Genomic DNA, 17728 nt, shown 5'->3' on the forward strand with positions numbered 1-17728 from the left:
AACATCTGGATTTTTAAACTAGATTCTTTCTAAATGTGCAAACAACTGAAACAGTAAGTAACAGTAAGACAAAAAAGAAAAAAATAACAGAACAATAATAACTGAGGTTTTTGGCTTCTGACATTGTTCTTCCAGGTCTTGACCCAAAAAATAATATCTACATGTTTTCCTTTTTTTACATCTGTTCAAACATCAGCTGTGCCAGGCCTCAAAGCAGTTCCTGTCTGCGATGAGACAGAGGGCAACGTCACAGCTTTTACACTTCCAGGGGGTGGACAGATTGACCTGCCTCGTCTGCCTACAGTAGACACAGGTCTTGCGTCCGTACGAGGCCCTCCTGCTGGGATCAGTTTGGTTAGAGATTGCCACAGGTAAGTGGCTGCCCTGTACCTTGGCAGGAAGGTCCGTAACTGTGACCCCACAGAGCTGGGCTGTCAGCTCCTCCAGGAAGGCCCGGTAGGTCATGGGCACCTCCTGCTTCTCTCTGCAGAGCTCTTTGTGAAGGAGGAAGCTGTTTGTGGCTGCAATGTCCAGGAAGTGGTAGAACAATATCCGGTACCAGCGCACACTCTTGTGGTGCTGAGAGTTGTACTGGATCAGCTGGTCGGACAGATCAACGGCTCCCATGTGCTTGTTATATTCCATGACAGGCGTCGGGCATGGGATGGATTTGGTGGACCAGCTGCCATCCTGATTCTTGACTCTCCTCTGCACAGTGTTCCCAGAGAACGCCTGGTGGATCGTAGAGCAGACTGCCACCTCATGCGTGTCCAGCCACTTCACAAAAACCAGTGGGTCGTCACGGATCCACCTGATGGAGCCTCTGGGATCCTTTTTCTTTAGAGCATTTGAGTGTGAGCAGGGGCATCCTCTTCTGTTGTCTCTGTATGTGCCACACGCTCCGATATTCAGGCTAAAAAGATCCTTAAAGAGTTTTGGACTGGTGTAGAAATCATCCACAAACAGATGAAAGCCACTGCCCAGGTATCCTGACTTTATCAGGGACATGACAGAGTCATATGCAAGTCCAACGCCTGAGGGAAACTGTGGCTTTCCAGTGTACACAGCAAAGTCCCAGGTGTAGCCATTGCTGCTGTCAGACAAAACAAAGAGTTTGAAACTGCACTTGGTCTGCTTCCCTTTCGTGTGCTGTGCCGTTCCAGCGTGGGCCATCCTCTCGTCGACTGAAAGGACCTGCCTGGGGTGGTAAAACGCTTTGCAGGCATCTCTGACGGTGTCCATGAGGGGCTTCAGCCGAAACAGCTGGTCGTGATCTGGCGTCCCCTTCTTTCTGTCATTCTCGACATCTTTCTCTGGATCGCTCATGTGGATGTTCCAAGATATCGCCCGGTACCTGTCCCGTGCCATGACATTGGCTGGGAAAGGCACGCTGAAAATGCTGTTCTTCTTCCAGTAATCCCGCGTGTTGTTCAGTTTTACCAGTGCAAAGAAGAAAGTCAGTCCCACGTACCTGAAAAACTCCTGGATGTTGATGTCAGTCCATGAATACTTCTTGCCCTTCGTGATGTTTCTAGCAGCTTGTTTGTTGGTGTTTTGACAAACGGTCTGAGCTGCGTCGTTGCTGAAGAACAGTTTGAAAAGGTCCAGCGGTCTGTACATGCTGCTCGAGTTCAGCTGATGTCCGGGCGGCCTCGCTGGGATGAACCGTTTGGGATCCGGGCACACGTCTGGATCTCTCTCTGTTCTCCAGGATGTGGCTGAGGCTGCAGGCTGCGGCTGGGCCTGAAGTGGAGACCTGGATCTTTTTCTGCCCCGGCCTCTTAAAGATCTGGTCTGGTTAGGAGAAGCAACCGGCTCTTCGTCCTGTTGAAAATCATCACTGTAAAACAAATGAATAAGATCATATATATCAGAATATGAAAACAGGGGCTGTCATTGCTTGATGCTGCCCCCTCAACCCACCTGCACTGAAACGAAAAGCCCCCACCTCCCAGCCCTGTGAGAATCAGGCGACCACCAAACAACTACACATGAACACGTTTCTATCTCAAAACCCTGAAAATAAACTTCTCACTCTTCAGCGGGATCTCGTCCCTCTCGGTAAGACAGCTCATCGTCCGTGAGGAAACTCTCAGCTCCAGACTCTCCATCGTCCTCGCTGTCAACAATAACTTCAGCGGGCTCGTTCCCGGTGCAGCGCCGCTGTGACGGCATTTTACAAACACAGAGATACTAATAATAATCCTCTGAGTGGAGAAACAACCTTTATCTCTCTGTCCGTCTTCTCTGCACTCTCCAAAGTAAGTAAACAAATTCTATTTCTTCTTCTTCTTTGCGTTTTTTGGCGGCCAACTGCCTATTGGCTGCAGGAGCCTGACATCACTTCCGGTACATTTCCGTATCAAGAAGTCAAACACATGTGACCAGACCATGTATCCATGGAAACGCCTTAAAACGCCGTTCAACGGCACAAATGAGAATCAATATTTTATTATTTCAATGTTACCTCATTGCTTTTGAGATCAGAGCTGCCACACATACACCCAGTCAGAAACACGGCCTCTGATTGGCCGACAAGTCAAGAACGCAGCCTCTGATTGGCGGCATCATGGGGCTGGGAGCGGGCGGCTAGGATGCATGCTAACAACAAGAGTTACTGCTTTCATCACGGAGAGTGACCTCTGTGTCTTAGATACATAAAAAAATATTGGAACACAATGTCAACTAAGAGTAATTTAAATACAAATATATGAATATTACAAGATATTTTTACCAGCTGCACTGGAAAAATCATTCAGATCCAATAATTAATTTATGCTAATTAAATCAACAGTGATCTTTGTGAAGAGAAACCGTGTGTCTGTCCAGTGTTCACAGGATGGTTTCTCACCTGCAGCAACATGTAACAGCTGCTCTGGTTCTGAAACTCAGTTAAACTGTTCCCCTGAGAGCTGAAGGCCTCAGACACCCTGAGTTCATTTCAGTAACAAAACAACAGGAGCACTGGGTTTAAGTTTATTATCTTTATCAAAGTCAGCGCGTCATTTCCTACAAACATAACAGGAAGCAGTTCAAATTGGAATTACAAAGACGTATTTACATATTTCTGATTTAACTTTAAATAAAAAAGCATACTGTATTATAGTTACACTTCAGCGTTACCCCACAGGTTTCATGCTTTCACTCTGTGTGAAGGAAATGTGCTTTTTCCAAACCCTTTTTAAATGTCTGATTAAACGATGAAGCTGCGGCGACTGATCTCTGATCAGATCAGGTCGATGGTTCTTAAACTGGGTCTGAAACTCCAGTGAAAAACGTTAAACTGAACATATTTGGGTTCTGGACTGTTGATATCAAACATCTGAAGACGTCAGTTTGGGCTGTGACGAGCATGTTTTATTCTTGACAGAATAATTCATTGAGAAAATAATCATCTGATAATAATCAGGAAATCGATGATGAAAATATTGTTTTGATTAGTTGCAGCCTTGGACTCAACAGGTTTTGATAATGAATTACTCAAAGTAATTTAAGTTCAATATCCAAACACAGTTTTGATCAACCAGAAAAAACAAACTGTATTTCCACATTATTATTAATGTGTTTCTCCTCTGGTTCTGCTTTGAAGACAGAAACATGAAGAGGAACTGAAACCTCTGCTCCATCCTGTGTTTTTAGTATTTAAATGTTTCTGACTCATCAGTTCAGAACCACCGACCACACGAGGAATATTACACTTATTACACTTAAAAACATCTGCACACAACCCCTTTAAAAAAACTGCTGCCAAATTTAGCTTCAAACATTTGACTTCACACCCTCTTTTTTCACCTTTGCATTTCCTTACACAAAAGTAACAAATTCAATCAGTATAAAAAATAAAAAGAATAAAAAACAAAAGTTCCCATTGTTTTTCTTTCTTTTTCCAGACATGGATGAGGAGCGTGCACAAAGGGACAAAGAGCTTCACAAACACACAGAAAAGGAAATCAGAGCCAAAGATAAAGATAAAGCAAGTTTCAGATCAGTTAAAGGAACAGTTCAACATTTTGAGAAATACACAGTTATTCGCTTCTTGCTGAGAGATGTTCAGTCACTATGTGAACAAGACGGTTTCTTAACCTCCTGTAAAACTGCAAACTCTGGACAAGAAAGCAAAAAAGCTTAATTACAAATGTCTTTCCAAATCTTTTATTTTCTCTGATTGTCAACCTTTGTGTTTTTAAGTTTTGTTGAATTAAACTGGTGAAATCTTAAAGGGGCACACCAACTATTTGTCTGAATGGCCCTTTATTTTGTGTAGCTTCTACACGGGATTCAAAATCTAAAAAAGATAAGATCATCTCTTCCACATCCACGGCTCAAATCTCTCATCTCATCTTTTCTTTTCTGGGTCTGTTTTTGTTTTTAGGAGAAACTGAAGCTACAAGTTCATTCTGTACAATAAAAAAATCTGTGTATATATTTCCATAAATATACTGTATCAGGACAGAGAAAATGAAACTATGAGCACAGACTGAGTGAGTGAAGGTGGTTGGTCCAACACAAAATAGAAAATATTAAAAAATGTTTGCACTGCGAGCCTGACGAGCAACATATTCAGTATTTTTCTTTATTTTTTCTTTTTGTTCTCAAAAGACAAAGAAATAAAAAATTATAAAAAGATGAAAAACAAAATATCTACAGAGTGAACACTTTTTACAAACATTAAATAATCACCCTTCAAAACAAGAACATGATTCTTCTAATTAAAAAAAAAAAAAGAGTGGATAAAGCTGACGGACGCCACATGAAGGAGGATCTCTGTGATGCTGTGAAGTGGTTTTTTGTGCAGGGACCAGAGGGATGATGAGTCTTTGAGCAAGGCACTAAAGCTCTATCAGTGGCTCTGTGGTTTAATCACCAGAGATAATGATTCACTCTGAGCCTCAGTTTGTCTGTAGTGATGATAACTGATATTAAAAAATGAAACATTGGATCTTCTGTTTATCGGTTCATCTGGTTTTCACTGTACATGATGAATTTAACTGAAACCACTGACGGAGATCTGAGTATCTGTCTTTGCTCAGGATCCTCCTTCAGGCAGCAGCCGTCAGTTCTGATATCAAACATCCAGACTACATGTTTTCTGTTCCTGCTCCCTGCTTGTAGCCTGAGAGCGACTGAGAGCCACAAACGACACAAATATACAAACGACTGTGAGCGGAGACGTCAGTAGTGTCGAGGTAAAGCGCTGATTTCAGGAGGAAACGGTTTCTCCTGCTGAGGCTGCACAGCTCCGCCTGTTGGATTACACACTCTGATTTTAGCTTCATGATTGATAAACTGCTTTATTGCTGAAGTGGAAATCTCCTGACTTGTTCACTGGTGTTCTTTTAGCTGTGACCGTGCAGCCCTGCAGCGCCACCTGTTGGCTCAAGTGGTTCCGACACAACGAGCGCGGCGACAACCAGCGACAGAAACAAACCGTTTTTTTGTTTGTTTTAAAGATGATATAAAACCAACTTTTACCTCAGGACCAACAGAAACTTTACACTCTACTCTTCATTCAAACTGTACAATTAAATATTAAAAGGCAGCACTGTTTCTAAGTGCAGTGTGCTGCTGTGTCTGCATCCAACTTTAGATTTTAGAAATATATTCTTATATATTAGGACGTTATCTTCTAAAGAGATTTTTATTCATATTTTCAACCTCGAAATCTGAGAGAGGTTGATCTCAGTGACAGTAACAGCTGTGTTTACAGGAGTTAAACCCTCTGGATGCATCTCATGGAGGGAAAGTGAAGTGTATGTGCCAGAGGAGAAACGTTACCTGCTGTCGGGACGATGAGATTATTTTTAAAGATACCATCTCAAGGTTTGAATGTTCCTTTCTCTAATCTCCGTGTTTTCTGTTTTCCACCGCCTCTGTTGTCTACCATCACTATGGCAACGCCTCCTCAGACCCCTTCTGACTGGCTGATCAAATATTCAGCTGTCGGTCGCCGGGCGGGTAAAGGCTGCCTCGGAGCCGACGAGGAGGAGGAGGCCGAGGACGGAGAGGAGGACGAGGGAGAGGAGGACGGGTGGTGCTGGTGGCGTCCTCGGAGCGAGGTGTGGTTGCCGTGGTGATGGTGGTGGTGGTGAGGGTTGTGGTGGGAGGAGGGGGGAGGCGGGGGAGGGTCGCGGAGAGATGGAGGGACGGCGGAGGACTTGATGGGGACGATTCGAGTGTCCATGACCTCGCAGTCGACCTGCATCATCATCTCATAACCCTGAGAGGAGTTATACAGACTCTCTGAGGGGGGGGGGGGGGGGGTGATGGGAGAGAGACAACAAAGTAAGGAAGGAAAGTGTTGCAATGTTTCTCTTAATGCTCATAACACATTGAAGTGATGCAGAGTTTTAGCAGCAAAGCTTTTTAATATCAGCGTGTATCTACACGCTCAGGGTTAAAATGCTGTGTGACCACAGAGCAAAGAAAAGTGCAGACAGAGGACAGAGGACTCACCGTTAACGGACATGGCCGGCATCACCAGAGACATTTTGGGTCTGCTGGTTTTATTGTGGCTGATGGCCGGTAACAGCAGGTGGTCCTGAAACAGAGGAGACATCCTGGATCAACTATCTGGGCTTTAAGAGTCAAGTTGAGGTCAGTGCTTTCACTGATATCAGTAACATGTTCTGTACTGAGCTGAACATAAAGGATAAATCAGCAGACAGACTCTAACTCTAAAGGAGTGAACAGAGCTCTGTGCTCAGTTCAGTCGGTGTCGAAATGTTTTTCTGGTTTGTCTGGACTGAGCTGTCGAGTCACTGCTCGCGTGTTCATACCCGTCTGAAAGACACGACGTAGAACGTGTCCTCTCTGCGGTCGATGGCGTCCAGGAAGTCGCTGTAGGTGACCTCAGGACCAGGAAGCACCTGCAGCTGACTGCAGAGAAACAACAGGTTCAGGGTCAGTGATCAGACTCACTACAACAGACAAATACGTCTCATCACTTCCTGAAACGTTCCTGAGAAATGTGTTTCTCTGATCACTGACTCTTGTTCGATGACATTAGACACCTCAGACAGAAGCTTTCAGCTAAATCTGCTATAATGAATACAGTGTGCTGTGTCCTCCTCAAATAAATAAATAAATGGTTCAGAAAGAGGAACAATATTTTATGTAACCTGTCAGAAATGTCAAACACTGTCTCTAAAATATAAGAGGCAGTTCTCTGGTTTTTCTTGTGGCTGTTTTTTAAACTTTAATTACCTTTAAACCACCGAGCTGTTTCACCTCTCTTTCTCTTCACTTTCACAAAACTTTGCATTTCTCTTGATGCTCGGACTGAAACTTCACCATCTGTTCATGAGACCAGTCAAAGTCCTGCAGCAGGTTACCACAGAACATCTTACCTCTCTATGGAGCGATGAGTCTGGATGGGCAGATATCTGGAGAAGTTGGTCTTCCTCAGCTGAGCTTTCTGCACCAAAGTAACAGGAACATGATCAGTTTGATTTCTATATAAAAGATCAGATCAGTTTTCCATCAGCAGTAGAAGATGAAGAGGAGGAGGTGGATGTCGGTCTACCTGGGCGATCTTGGCCTTCTTGGCGATCTTTGGTTTTCCTCCAGACTTCTTCCTGTCGATCTGATGTCGGTGAACCCAACCTCTCAGCTCGTCTGCCAACCTGGAAACAAAACACCAGCTCAGGTCGGTGAGCTCTGAGCGCCAGCAGCTGGGAAACTACAGGGCTGCTTCACAGGAGAGTTTGACCGACCTGAGCGACTCGGAGCGGTTGAACTGTCTGCAGTCTGAGGACGTGAAGTACCGGTCGATGTCCTGAAGAACCAGGTCCTTCATGTCGCTGAAGACGTCGCTCAGGTTCCTGTAACACACACACACACACACACACACAGAGCAGCAGGAACATTCATCAGGTGAATGTGCAGCAGTTTAATGTGTCTGCATTTCTCTCTGATGCCTGGAGAGACTGACTGTGGTCAAATATATTTGATGGATGAGAAGCAGTTTCCTGTAGCAGCAGCAAAGAAAGAACACCACTCTGCTGTTTAGAGAGGGCAGGTGAATCTTCAGTGATCCAGCATCAGGTGTTTTCCTCCTGGCTGTGGTTCTCCAGAGCTTCTTGGTCTCGTGTTGGATAAATTCTTCTCACCTGAACTGATAGGACTCCGAGGCGTATTTCTCTGCCTCTGCTCCGTCCTCCTCCGTCTCCGTCTTGTCCTCCACTCTGCTCGGAGGCTGAGCAGCCGCCTGCTGCCGCTGTTGTTGTTGTTCGATCTCCAGCAGCCGCCGTCCCGTGTACGACACCACGCTTTCCTGTAGACCCGTCGACAGCCTCTTGTCTGTGATGCTGCAGAGAACAACACCAGCACAGATGAGACGTTGAACTAAACCTTTCAACAGATCCTGGATGTTTCTGACATTTCTTTTTTTTCAGGCTTCATTTTTAAATTCTTCAGAAACATCCCAGGTCAGAGAAAAACGAGAACGAACCAGATCATGTATAAGAGAAGAAACAAAACAACAGGCAAAAAAAACATCATGAAAAACAAAGGAGATATGAGCCATGGTTACCTGACAGGTCCGAAGCTGAAGGTCATGAACAGCAGAACGGCCATGACACAAACAGCTCTCTTGTTACTCGCAGAGTCGCTGCCCTGAGAAAGAAAAGCAGAGGAAAACTGGATCAGAATAACTGACCAGCACCTCACCTCCTCTGACTCATGATCCATTTATATCAAGTCTGTGTAAACTTTCTGCTCATCTGAAACCTCGGTGCACGTTCACAGAATGACTTTGTTGGATTTGTTGTATTTTGCTGCAGCACAGATCTGAATCAGAGCATGAATGTGTTGAACAACAGGTTTTACAGGACCTGTGTGTTTCCTGCTGTTGTTAATTGACCTCATGAGCAGCAGCAGCCGCGCTCTTCATCCCTCTGTGTATTAAATGAGCAGACAGAGTCTCTGCAGGGAAACTTCTTCACTGTAATCACACTAAGTATTTCTAAAGACCGAGCAGCTGTAACGAGCTGTTTATTCTTCTTCTCTCATTAATCACTTCCAACCAGGTGATCTCCAACACATTGTTACTGTGGCTCTTTCTGTAGTGTTTGGAGCACTGACTCTCTCTCCCCACCTCTTTCCCAGCCAGTCTCTCCCTCAGCGCCTGGTTCTCCCTGCGGAGTCGTTCGTTCTCCTGCTGGGCCTCCCTGAGCTGAGCCTCCAGGTTCTGCAGGTACTCCTTCTTCTTCTTCCTCGACTGGCAGGCCGACTCCCGGTTCTTTATCATCCTCTGCTGCCGCTTCAGCACCTTCATCTGCATGAGGAGGAGGAGGAGGAGGCAGGGAAATCAATGAGCACGAAGAGGTTTGGATGAAAAGTGAAAATCCGATGAGGAGAAAGAAAAGAGGCGGAAAGATGAGGAGGAGGATGTTGAAACAGAAGTAGAGAGAACAGAGGGAAAGAGTGAGGAGTTCAACAGGTGTGTGATATAATCCAGCAGCCTGAGGGAAAGTGAGTGTTCATATATCACAGCCATTATATAAGAGGAGTCGAGTGGAACACAGAGATCCAGTCTGATGTTACCAAACCTGCCGGACTGAGACCTGGTCGTCCAGGCTGCAGCAGCTGCACAGACTGTCCCTCACGCTCCTGGACTACAGGCAGGTTAAGGCTTTGATTTGATAACAGTCAGTATGTCCGGGCTACTCACATCAATATCACTGGAGTTGTTGCCGGGTAACGTTGTGGTCGCCGGGACGATGGGTTTGCTGGTGGGAGGGGCTGTGGGGCTGGAGCAGTGCTGGGGGATGCTGGGAGACACGGGCTCCATCTTGACGATGGCCGGAGCTGAACCGAGACAGACGGACTGAGACAGGACGACTGGAGGAGGAAGAAGACGAGAAGAGACGGGTCACCACTGCTCTGATACTGAACTGCACATCAGCACGTTTCAATATCCCATCAGTAAATGACTGATAGTGTAGAGTAAGATCCTTTATTTTGGGCCAGAAACATTGTTTTAAATCACTACCAGACTCCATTGACAAAAACAGGAATTTTACATCACAGAACAGAGGAGCTGCTGGAACCACTGGCTCCATCTGTCAGTTAGCTTGGATTGTTGTGTGGTATTTTTACTTCAGTAAAGTATCTGATTACTTCTTCTACCACTGAAAGTCACACAGTAACACAGACACACTAACAGATGGAGGCAGTGGTATTCCAGCAGCTCCTGGTTAAATCCCTGTTTTTGTCTATGGAGTCTGGTAGAGATATACAGAGATGTTTCTGGTTAAACTTTAAGGATCTACCTCTTTAATATAAAAGTCTATCTCTGTAGGATGTTAACCTGCTAGTCCTGCATTATTTAATAAATATTAAAGATGTTTACATGTTTTATTTACTCTGATGACAGTGAACAATCAACAGTTAAATACAGATTAGTTTGTGCGTGGAAGTTTAGTGGAGCTAAAAAACACAAACTATGAATCTCATGAATATTCTCCCATGATGGATGTCAGTGGACTCAAACATGGAACTTAAACAGTCTTTTCTCTTACCAGGTCTGGTCTGGTCCATGGAGGGGAGGCCCTGCAGTATGAGGGTCTTGGCTGGTGCCGGGGTCTGGGGGACAGGGAGGGTGGTGACACACACAGGTCTGGGCTGGATGGGAGGTTTTGTGCTCAGGATGGTGCTGGCCTTTAATGTGGCTGAACCTGGCAGGACTGGTGGGGGGGGGGGGGGGGGGGGGGGGGGCGTCATTTCATCATTCATTGTTTTTAAACTGCAGGACTTTTACACCTTCAAACTTGTCACAAACGTTCACTTGGACTCAAAGATGAACTGATTAGAATTTGGACAAAGGTCAGAGGTCACTGTAATGTTCTGCACAAACACCTTTTGGCTGTGATTCAACACCACAACTGAAGGAAGAGAAGAAGATATTTCCTGGAACTCGACCGGTTTGTGAAGGTGTGCGACCACAACGCGGTGATTCTAGTTTTACTTGGATGGTTTCCATGAACACAGAGAAGAACAGGTCGGGTGTTTCTTTCTTTCTTTTTTGAAGGAGCTGCTGTGTCTGTGCTGGTATCAATATAAAACATAAATCTACTGTAGATAAACTAACACTGAGCTGACGTGTTGTAACTGTACCTTTGGTCAGTCCAGCTGAGTCCAACGCTGCTCTCACAGCGTCTCGTCCTTTCTTATAAATATCACTGACACCAGGACAATCTGAAAATCTGGACTGCCCAGGTCTACTAAAGCACTCCGCCCATGCTCAGACATCTCTTCTTGCTACGCTATCCAACAGTAAGTAAGTCTAAGTCTTCTCCTCTTGGTTACGGTCACTGGAGCAGTTGCGTACCTGTAGCCTGCGTCTGTAATCCGCTGATGACCGCTGGGATCTGTGTTGTTAACGGTGTCTGTGTTACAGCAGGAAGCTGCGTCTGTGGTGGGGGTACGGCTGTTGTTGCCACGGTGACCTCCATGGATCCCAGCGGAGGAGAGAGCACATCTCCGTACATGTAGGGTGGAGTCGGAGGGTTTTCACCTTTAACTGTGATCTGGACGGGAAAGAAGATTCAGTCAGGAAATCACACCGAGCGCTGGTTTAACGTTCACGATAAAACCAGCAAAAATGTTAATGAGGTAAAAATGTGACACATTATATTAATGATGTAATAATGAACTATGTCCTGTGAGTAACCTGCGAGTCTGGAGATGATATGGAGCAGTCAGACCCGAGTGACGACGCAGGAGAGGGAGGCTCAGCTTTCACCTGGAACACTACACAAAGACAAACAAACCAGTAAACAAAAAAACAGCGTAAAAGCTTTTACTCAATTTACAAGAAGCTGGAGAATAACTTACACATTTCCACTGGTAGAGGCTGAGTAATCGTCATTTCATTTTTTATTACCGGAGTGTCTCCTTCAGAGAAAAAACACAGACACAAGAAGACAGAGGTTATTTCACATCAACTTGTCAAATTCAGTGCTGTCTGGGGAAAGAAAGGTCAACACAAAGTTACAGTTCAGTATTAATCTAAGCTCCAGGTTAATTCATGTTTTATCAGCTTCACATGGATGAATGACAGTCACAGTGAGTCCAGGACGTTTTTAGGCCACAAAACAACTGAAACAAATATTTCTACAATGTGTTGTTGTTGTACTTGTTGATGTCGGAATTAAACTTCCTCTGCTTTGAATTCATTTTTGTTTTCCGAGGGTGGACCCGCTGTGGGGATGAGTCTCGTGTTTCAGACACGTTTGAGGAGTGAAAGCAAAACGCTGACCGAGGTGGTTTAAGGTTCCCAGTGAGCGCCACGGTCGGCTGGCTGGTCTGTACCTGTGAGCAGGTTGTCGTCACTGTGTTGCCACGGTGACGTAGGGTTGTCAGGATCGAGGGTGAGCACGAGGTCATTGTCAAACTGTGAGAGTTTGGAAGAGGAAGGAAGAGAGAGAGAGAGGGTGGAAAAAAGAGGAGGAAGTCAGGAGGAAAATTAGGCCAAACAACTGCTGGATCAGTCAGTATGTTATACTGAGAGAGTGTGTGTGTGTGTGTGTGTGTGTGTGTCTCATTCATCCAACTGACAGTCAATTAGCCTGATTATCCTCTGACCCATCATCTGTGTCTACTGATGGATAAAGACCTGATTTCTGCTGCTGCCGACACAATGAGGATGTGAATCGGTCTGGTTACACTGCTGTGAAGGTAACTGGATGAATAATAACTGTTAATGACATTTCTCCAGACACGACAAAACCCAGGGAGCACAAAATATTCAGAAGCTGCTAACACAAAAAATATTCAAATACAGTGCGACTTATTTTTATGTCTGTGTTTTCGTTTTCAGTTTGGGTTTTGTTTTCAATGCAAATTGTTATTTTCTGTGTCAATATTATGATATAATTAATCATTTCAATCATTTAATTATCGGCTGAATCATTCTTGCAGTTCTGAATTGTCTTTCAGCTGGTTACAGACTGCTGCAGCTCTGAGATTACACATGAAAACTAGATTCTTCTGTTCAGAGTTTCCTCGTCAGGAGTGAATCCTTGATTCAGTGCTTGTGAGTTGCTCAAGGTTTTTATTAAGTTAGAATAACTTTTGAATTTGCTGCTTGAATCTATTGCATGTGTAAACACTAAGTGGAGTGAAATCAGTCGTGTTCATAGGAGGAGTGTGTTCATCAGGAGCCACAGACGAGTTCAGGTAAAAAGGAAAAACTCTGGGTCTTACAGTTGAAGTTAACACACTCAGTATATGAGTGTTACAGGTTTACAGAAATCTTAACTTATGTTTACTGTGCACACTGAGAGTGCGACAGATACAAGCATTAAACTGGTTCTGTAACAAACAAATCTGTCTGTGCTTCATGTAACCTCATCACATCCATCAGCAGGACACTTCCTGGTTCACCTGCAGGGAGAAATACCAGAAATGATCCATACCATACACTGCTAAAGGCCTGACGCACTCATCTACTCACAAACAGACATTAACTGACAGGTGAAGGTGGTTTCCTGCAGACTGAGGCCTAAAGCCATCGAACCGTGACCTGTATGAAGGTGAGTGTTTGTATGTTTGGTTTGAGCGTCAGTTATACTCTCAGCCCGGACAGAAACCAGAGCTGCGAGCAGCGACGCCTTCCTTTTGTGTCCGTACCGACGTGTCGTATTTCAACCCCCTGAAGTCTCCGTCCTCTCCCTCCTCCATGCTCTCACACTGGTACAGGCAGGCATCTGAGGAGACAAAGAGGACAGGACTGAAACACACGAGCTGTGATGACAACAACGCCGTCAGGTTTAAGACACGTTAGATCAGAAAGGTTCCATCTCTGAGCAAATCAACCAAAACGCGTTGATCACGAGTCACACATCACAACAACAAACAACCCACTGCTGAAGAGATGAAGGAGATTCACTTCTCTGCTGCTGTTTTAATCATTTTTAATCATTTTTCAAGCAAATATTTTTGGGTTAATGCTTTGAAAATCTGGCTTTTCTAAAACTGTTTCTGTGTTTCTGTTTATTGAATACATCATCTTGAGCTTTGGGAAATAACTGCTGGTAAAAATTTAAAATGGCCGCCAGCAGCGGCATAGTACCAGTCACAAGTCTGTTGTTGAGGTTGGTGTGTGTCTGTGAGTGTGAGAGGAAGAAGTGGGGGTTGTGGGTTTGAAAGTAACACTCATACTCATTATCAATATATCTTTTCTGCTGTTGGCCAAATGATCATCAAAATAGTTGCAGATTAATTTCCTAATCGATTAATCTAATAGTTGCAGCTCTGATAAAAAGCCCTGGAACATCTTGTCTGTAAAAATCTGTCTGTAAATGTTGCAGGTAGCTCATATTTCTTTCTTTTCTTTTTGCTCGTGCAGCTGCAGCACAGACCCCCTCACACCCACCCAGAGGAAACTGAGGGTTAATGAACGTCACAGAGCAGAGATAAAACGTGTGGTGAAAGTCAACAGGATGTGTTTTATACAGTTTTCTGTTCACATCAGGTTTGTCTGATAACTGATCAACTGCGTTATCAGTATGATTAGAAGACTGATTCTTAAACTCACGTGTTACTCCAGAAAATCATTTATTGTAACAGAAACAGATTCTATCAGAAATCCAAAAGAACGTTACGACTCTGTTCAGTCACTGAGCTTCACTCAACTTGAAACCTCCTGCACTGTTTTAGTGTTGTGTCTTCTTTATGAGATTTCTTCTTACTGTTTAAACTTTAAACGCAGGTCTGTTCTCCTTTGTACTGAGAGTGTTGTATACGGAGAGAACCATCACAAATTTGACCCTACACCTTGTAAATACCTTGTTAAAGCACTAATGCACCATGGGAGTCAGCCAACACGTCATTATTACACACTAGGGACACCTGTACAGTCTATAGCTTCATTTCAACTCGTTTGTCCTCTACCTGTTGTTTTTTCTATGTAAACAGAGATCTAATTTAATTTTGATTTATTTTATTTTCCTTGTTCCTATTCTTTCCTCCTGCTCCGTCCTGCTGTGTGAGGCCTGTTTCCTCTGCTGTATAAATAAAGTTTCATCGTAATCCCAACATCCAGTATCAGTATTTATTAAACCTGTGTGTGTATTCAGTTGATATTAACTCTATTTCACCGGTTCCAGGAAACCAGCACCGCTGTAACCATGCCTGTGTGCGCCATCTTTGCTCCCATCATGCCTTGCATGTTTTGATGAGGTGCAGGTGTCAACACGAATCTGGACTTTGAGACTGAAACAAACTGAGGACACTGAGGCCATTCACTGAGGCCACATCCTGTCAGAGAGCAGGTGTGAATCATAGCGGCACATGGTTTGGATCAGCTAATATTTGCTCTGTACTCAAACATTTTCACATTTAATGAGTCCTGCTGATTAACAGAACAGATATGACACAGACGCTGACAGGGTTAAATGTTCTGTGTTGGTATTGCATGAATTATTTTGTCCTGTAAACCTCCAGAGCTGCTGCGATTCAGCTATTTGTCTTTTCTGTCAATAAAAAACTCAATACTTTCAAGTAAAAGGTATCTATTAAACAACAAAATAATCCAAATAATTAATGAAAACAACTGTTATCAACTGTTACAAATCAAAAATAATCATAAATGTAATGACTAATAAACAGAGAGGAAACAAACTGCAGGTGAGTGCTCGTCAAACAGAACAACCTCACTTGTTTAAAGTCTTTTTCAATCATCCTTTCTTTAGGTGTAAAGGTGTTTTTTAACCTTTTCTCTGTATCAGCTCGTCCTGTTGCTTTGACCCAGTTTTCTCACAGGGATCATTAAGGTTTCATCTAATCTGATCTGATCATGTTTATCGCTCGACTGCAGAGCAACAGGACAGTCGACAGTCGACCTGCCACAACCGTTAACGGTTAAATTAACTTAGAAGACCTGGCTGGTTTGGAAGCATTGAGCTGGTGGTTTCTACTGTTTGTTCGATGTTCGATAATGAAAATGGTTTCAGTCATTAGATTTAATACAGTCTGAACCCAGCATGAATGAATCAGTCATCCTCTGGACTAACAGGTCTATCTTCAGTCTTGTTAACATTCGGTGGTTTTTGTGGCTGTTGCTTAATTTCTGAGGTTTTATTGTCAAAACTATTAATCAAGAAAATAACTGATCATGAAAGCAGTCATTAGCTATAAACTAAAACATTCACACTGTATTTATAATGAAAACATGTTCCATTTATGTAATATTTATCTTCTGTCTTTTATTCTCTTATTGGATTCATATAACCTGGATTGACTGACATATGTGTCCAGGTTTGTTCTGTTTCTGTTCCTCATATATTTAATGTCACATCTTGTCTTGTGTTTGGAAAATATCATAAACAACACGCACTGCCAAAAACCAGCTTTTTGATTTAATATTTAGTTAGCGTACCTCACAGAATTTAAAGCAGCTAAAAACATATTGAGATCAATATCAATACTGAGATTTTGAGTTGTTTTACTTCCAGACTGGTGGAAACAAAACGTCCTTGTCTATTTGGTTCTATACATTTCAATTACAATAGTAAGTTTTTTCTCGCACTGAGCCAAACTGATTCCTGTCAGAGGAGGTTGTTCATGGATCATTCACAGCCTGATTTACACATTTTATTCCTAAAAACATGGCGACATTTGATTTTTTTTTACGGCTGTTGACAGTGTTTTTTGATTTATGTTATGTGCACTGTTTTCATATTTAACAATAACATTTCTGGAAACTGGCTTAATGTAAGTTATGAACTGGGTAAGACGTCAGATGTCTTGTTCTGTATTATTCAATCGAGGGCATGATTGACAGTTTAATCGATCATAAATAATTATTATCTGCATCCCAGAAACATCAGGCATTTCCCTGCCTTACCATGGCTGAGTTTTAGGGTGAAACATGTCAACACCGGACAGTAAAATCCGGGTATTATAAAGTGAAAGAAGACGGAGGAGGAGACATGTGGTTGTATTAATGTGTGATCACGCTTTCACCCACTGTGCTAAAGATAAACTGACATATCCGGAGGAAACACACACATATACTCACTACAACGAAACTCACACACAATTCAACATCTACTCACCGAATAAAAACCGTTTGTGTGCAAAAATACGAAGACCTTTAAAGACGTTTGAATTTAACGCCCCTGGCAGCCTCGCCTCGCCTCTGAGGAGGCATCCACACTCCCGTTATCACACCCGGCTCGCTTCGTATCGCAGAAATGTTGAGTTTATTTTCCCTTATGGAGGCTTTAAATGTTTACTCACCCCAGTCTTCGCTGGTCAGGAGGTTATCAGCGAAGAAACGGCTGTCCAGCTCAGATAGCAGGTCCGTGCTCATCGCCACAAAGGCGGTGTGTTTGGAGACTCAGATAGCGACGTGATAACGGCTAACAGAGACCGAATGCGGCTGCTAGCTTTAGCATTAAGAAGGCTGGCTGATTGAAGGCAGGGATCTCATTTATAATTCAAACTACGGGGGTTTTCCTCCGTCGGAAAAGTGATGTTTTTATTCAGTCTCCAGACGATTTATCAGTCTTCCCTTTTGCTTTGCATATGACAGACGAGGAAACGTTTTTTTTCCCAGAAAGATAACACCCACTCACAACAGAGCAGCCAATGACAAGAAAGACTGCTGTGACTGACTACAGGAGTGACCAATGAGATTACTCAGAGAAGCTATCGCGGATGCAGAGGGTTTTAAGGGTGATTCGATCCAATCGGGCTGTCGCATTTTGAGTGACAGGCAGAG

General features: G+C 43.7%; 2 protein-coding genes across 3 annotated transcripts; both read right to left on the reverse strand.

Annotated features, from left to right (window-relative positions):
* Positions 1-44: 44 nt before the first annotated feature.
* Positions 45-2676, reverse strand: LOC108891228 (piggyBac transposable element-derived protein 4). Its single transcript, XM_018688334.2, has 2 exons — positions 2036-2676; positions 45-1840 (listed from the first exon to the last, which is right to left on the reverse strand). Exons 1-2 carry the CDS (start codon positions 2173-2175, stop codon positions 193-195), a joined length of 1788 nt encoding a protein of 595 aa, XP_018543850.1. The 5' UTR covers positions 2176-2676; the 3' UTR covers positions 45-192.
* A 293-nt stretch (positions 2677-2969) lies between these two features.
* atf6b (activating transcription factor 6 beta) lies at positions 2970-17568 on the reverse strand. Of its 2 annotated transcripts, XM_018688363.2 has the most exons (17): positions 17245-17568; positions 13633-13709; positions 12313-12394; positions 11836-11895; positions 11672-11751; positions 11330-11528; positions 10521-10685; positions 9671-9840; positions 9095-9274; positions 8531-8613; positions 8109-8306; positions 7713-7820; positions 7523-7622; positions 7347-7414; positions 6777-6876; positions 6454-6538; positions 2970-6240 (listed from the first exon to the last, which is right to left on the reverse strand). In XM_018688363.2, the coding sequence occupies exons 1-17, from the start codon at positions 17315-17317 to the stop codon at positions 5903-5905; spliced, it is 2166 nt and encodes a 721-aa protein (XP_018543879.1). In that variant the 5' UTR covers positions 17318-17568; the 3' UTR covers positions 2970-5902. The 2 variants fall into 2 exon arrangements, with proteins under 2 accessions (XP_018543879.1, XP_018543880.1); XM_018688364.2 differs by lacking the exons at positions 12313-12394; positions 17245-17568 and having other exon boundaries at positions 13633-13707.
* Between the last annotated feature and the right edge of the window lie 160 nt (positions 17569-17728).

Source organism: Lates calcarifer, linkage group LG3 (genome assembly GCF_001640805.2).
Source record: "Lates calcarifer isolate ASB-BC8 linkage group LG3, TLL_Latcal_v3, whole genome shotgun sequence".
Taxonomy (NCBI): domain Eukaryota; kingdom Metazoa; phylum Chordata; class Actinopteri; family Centropomidae; genus Lates; species Lates calcarifer.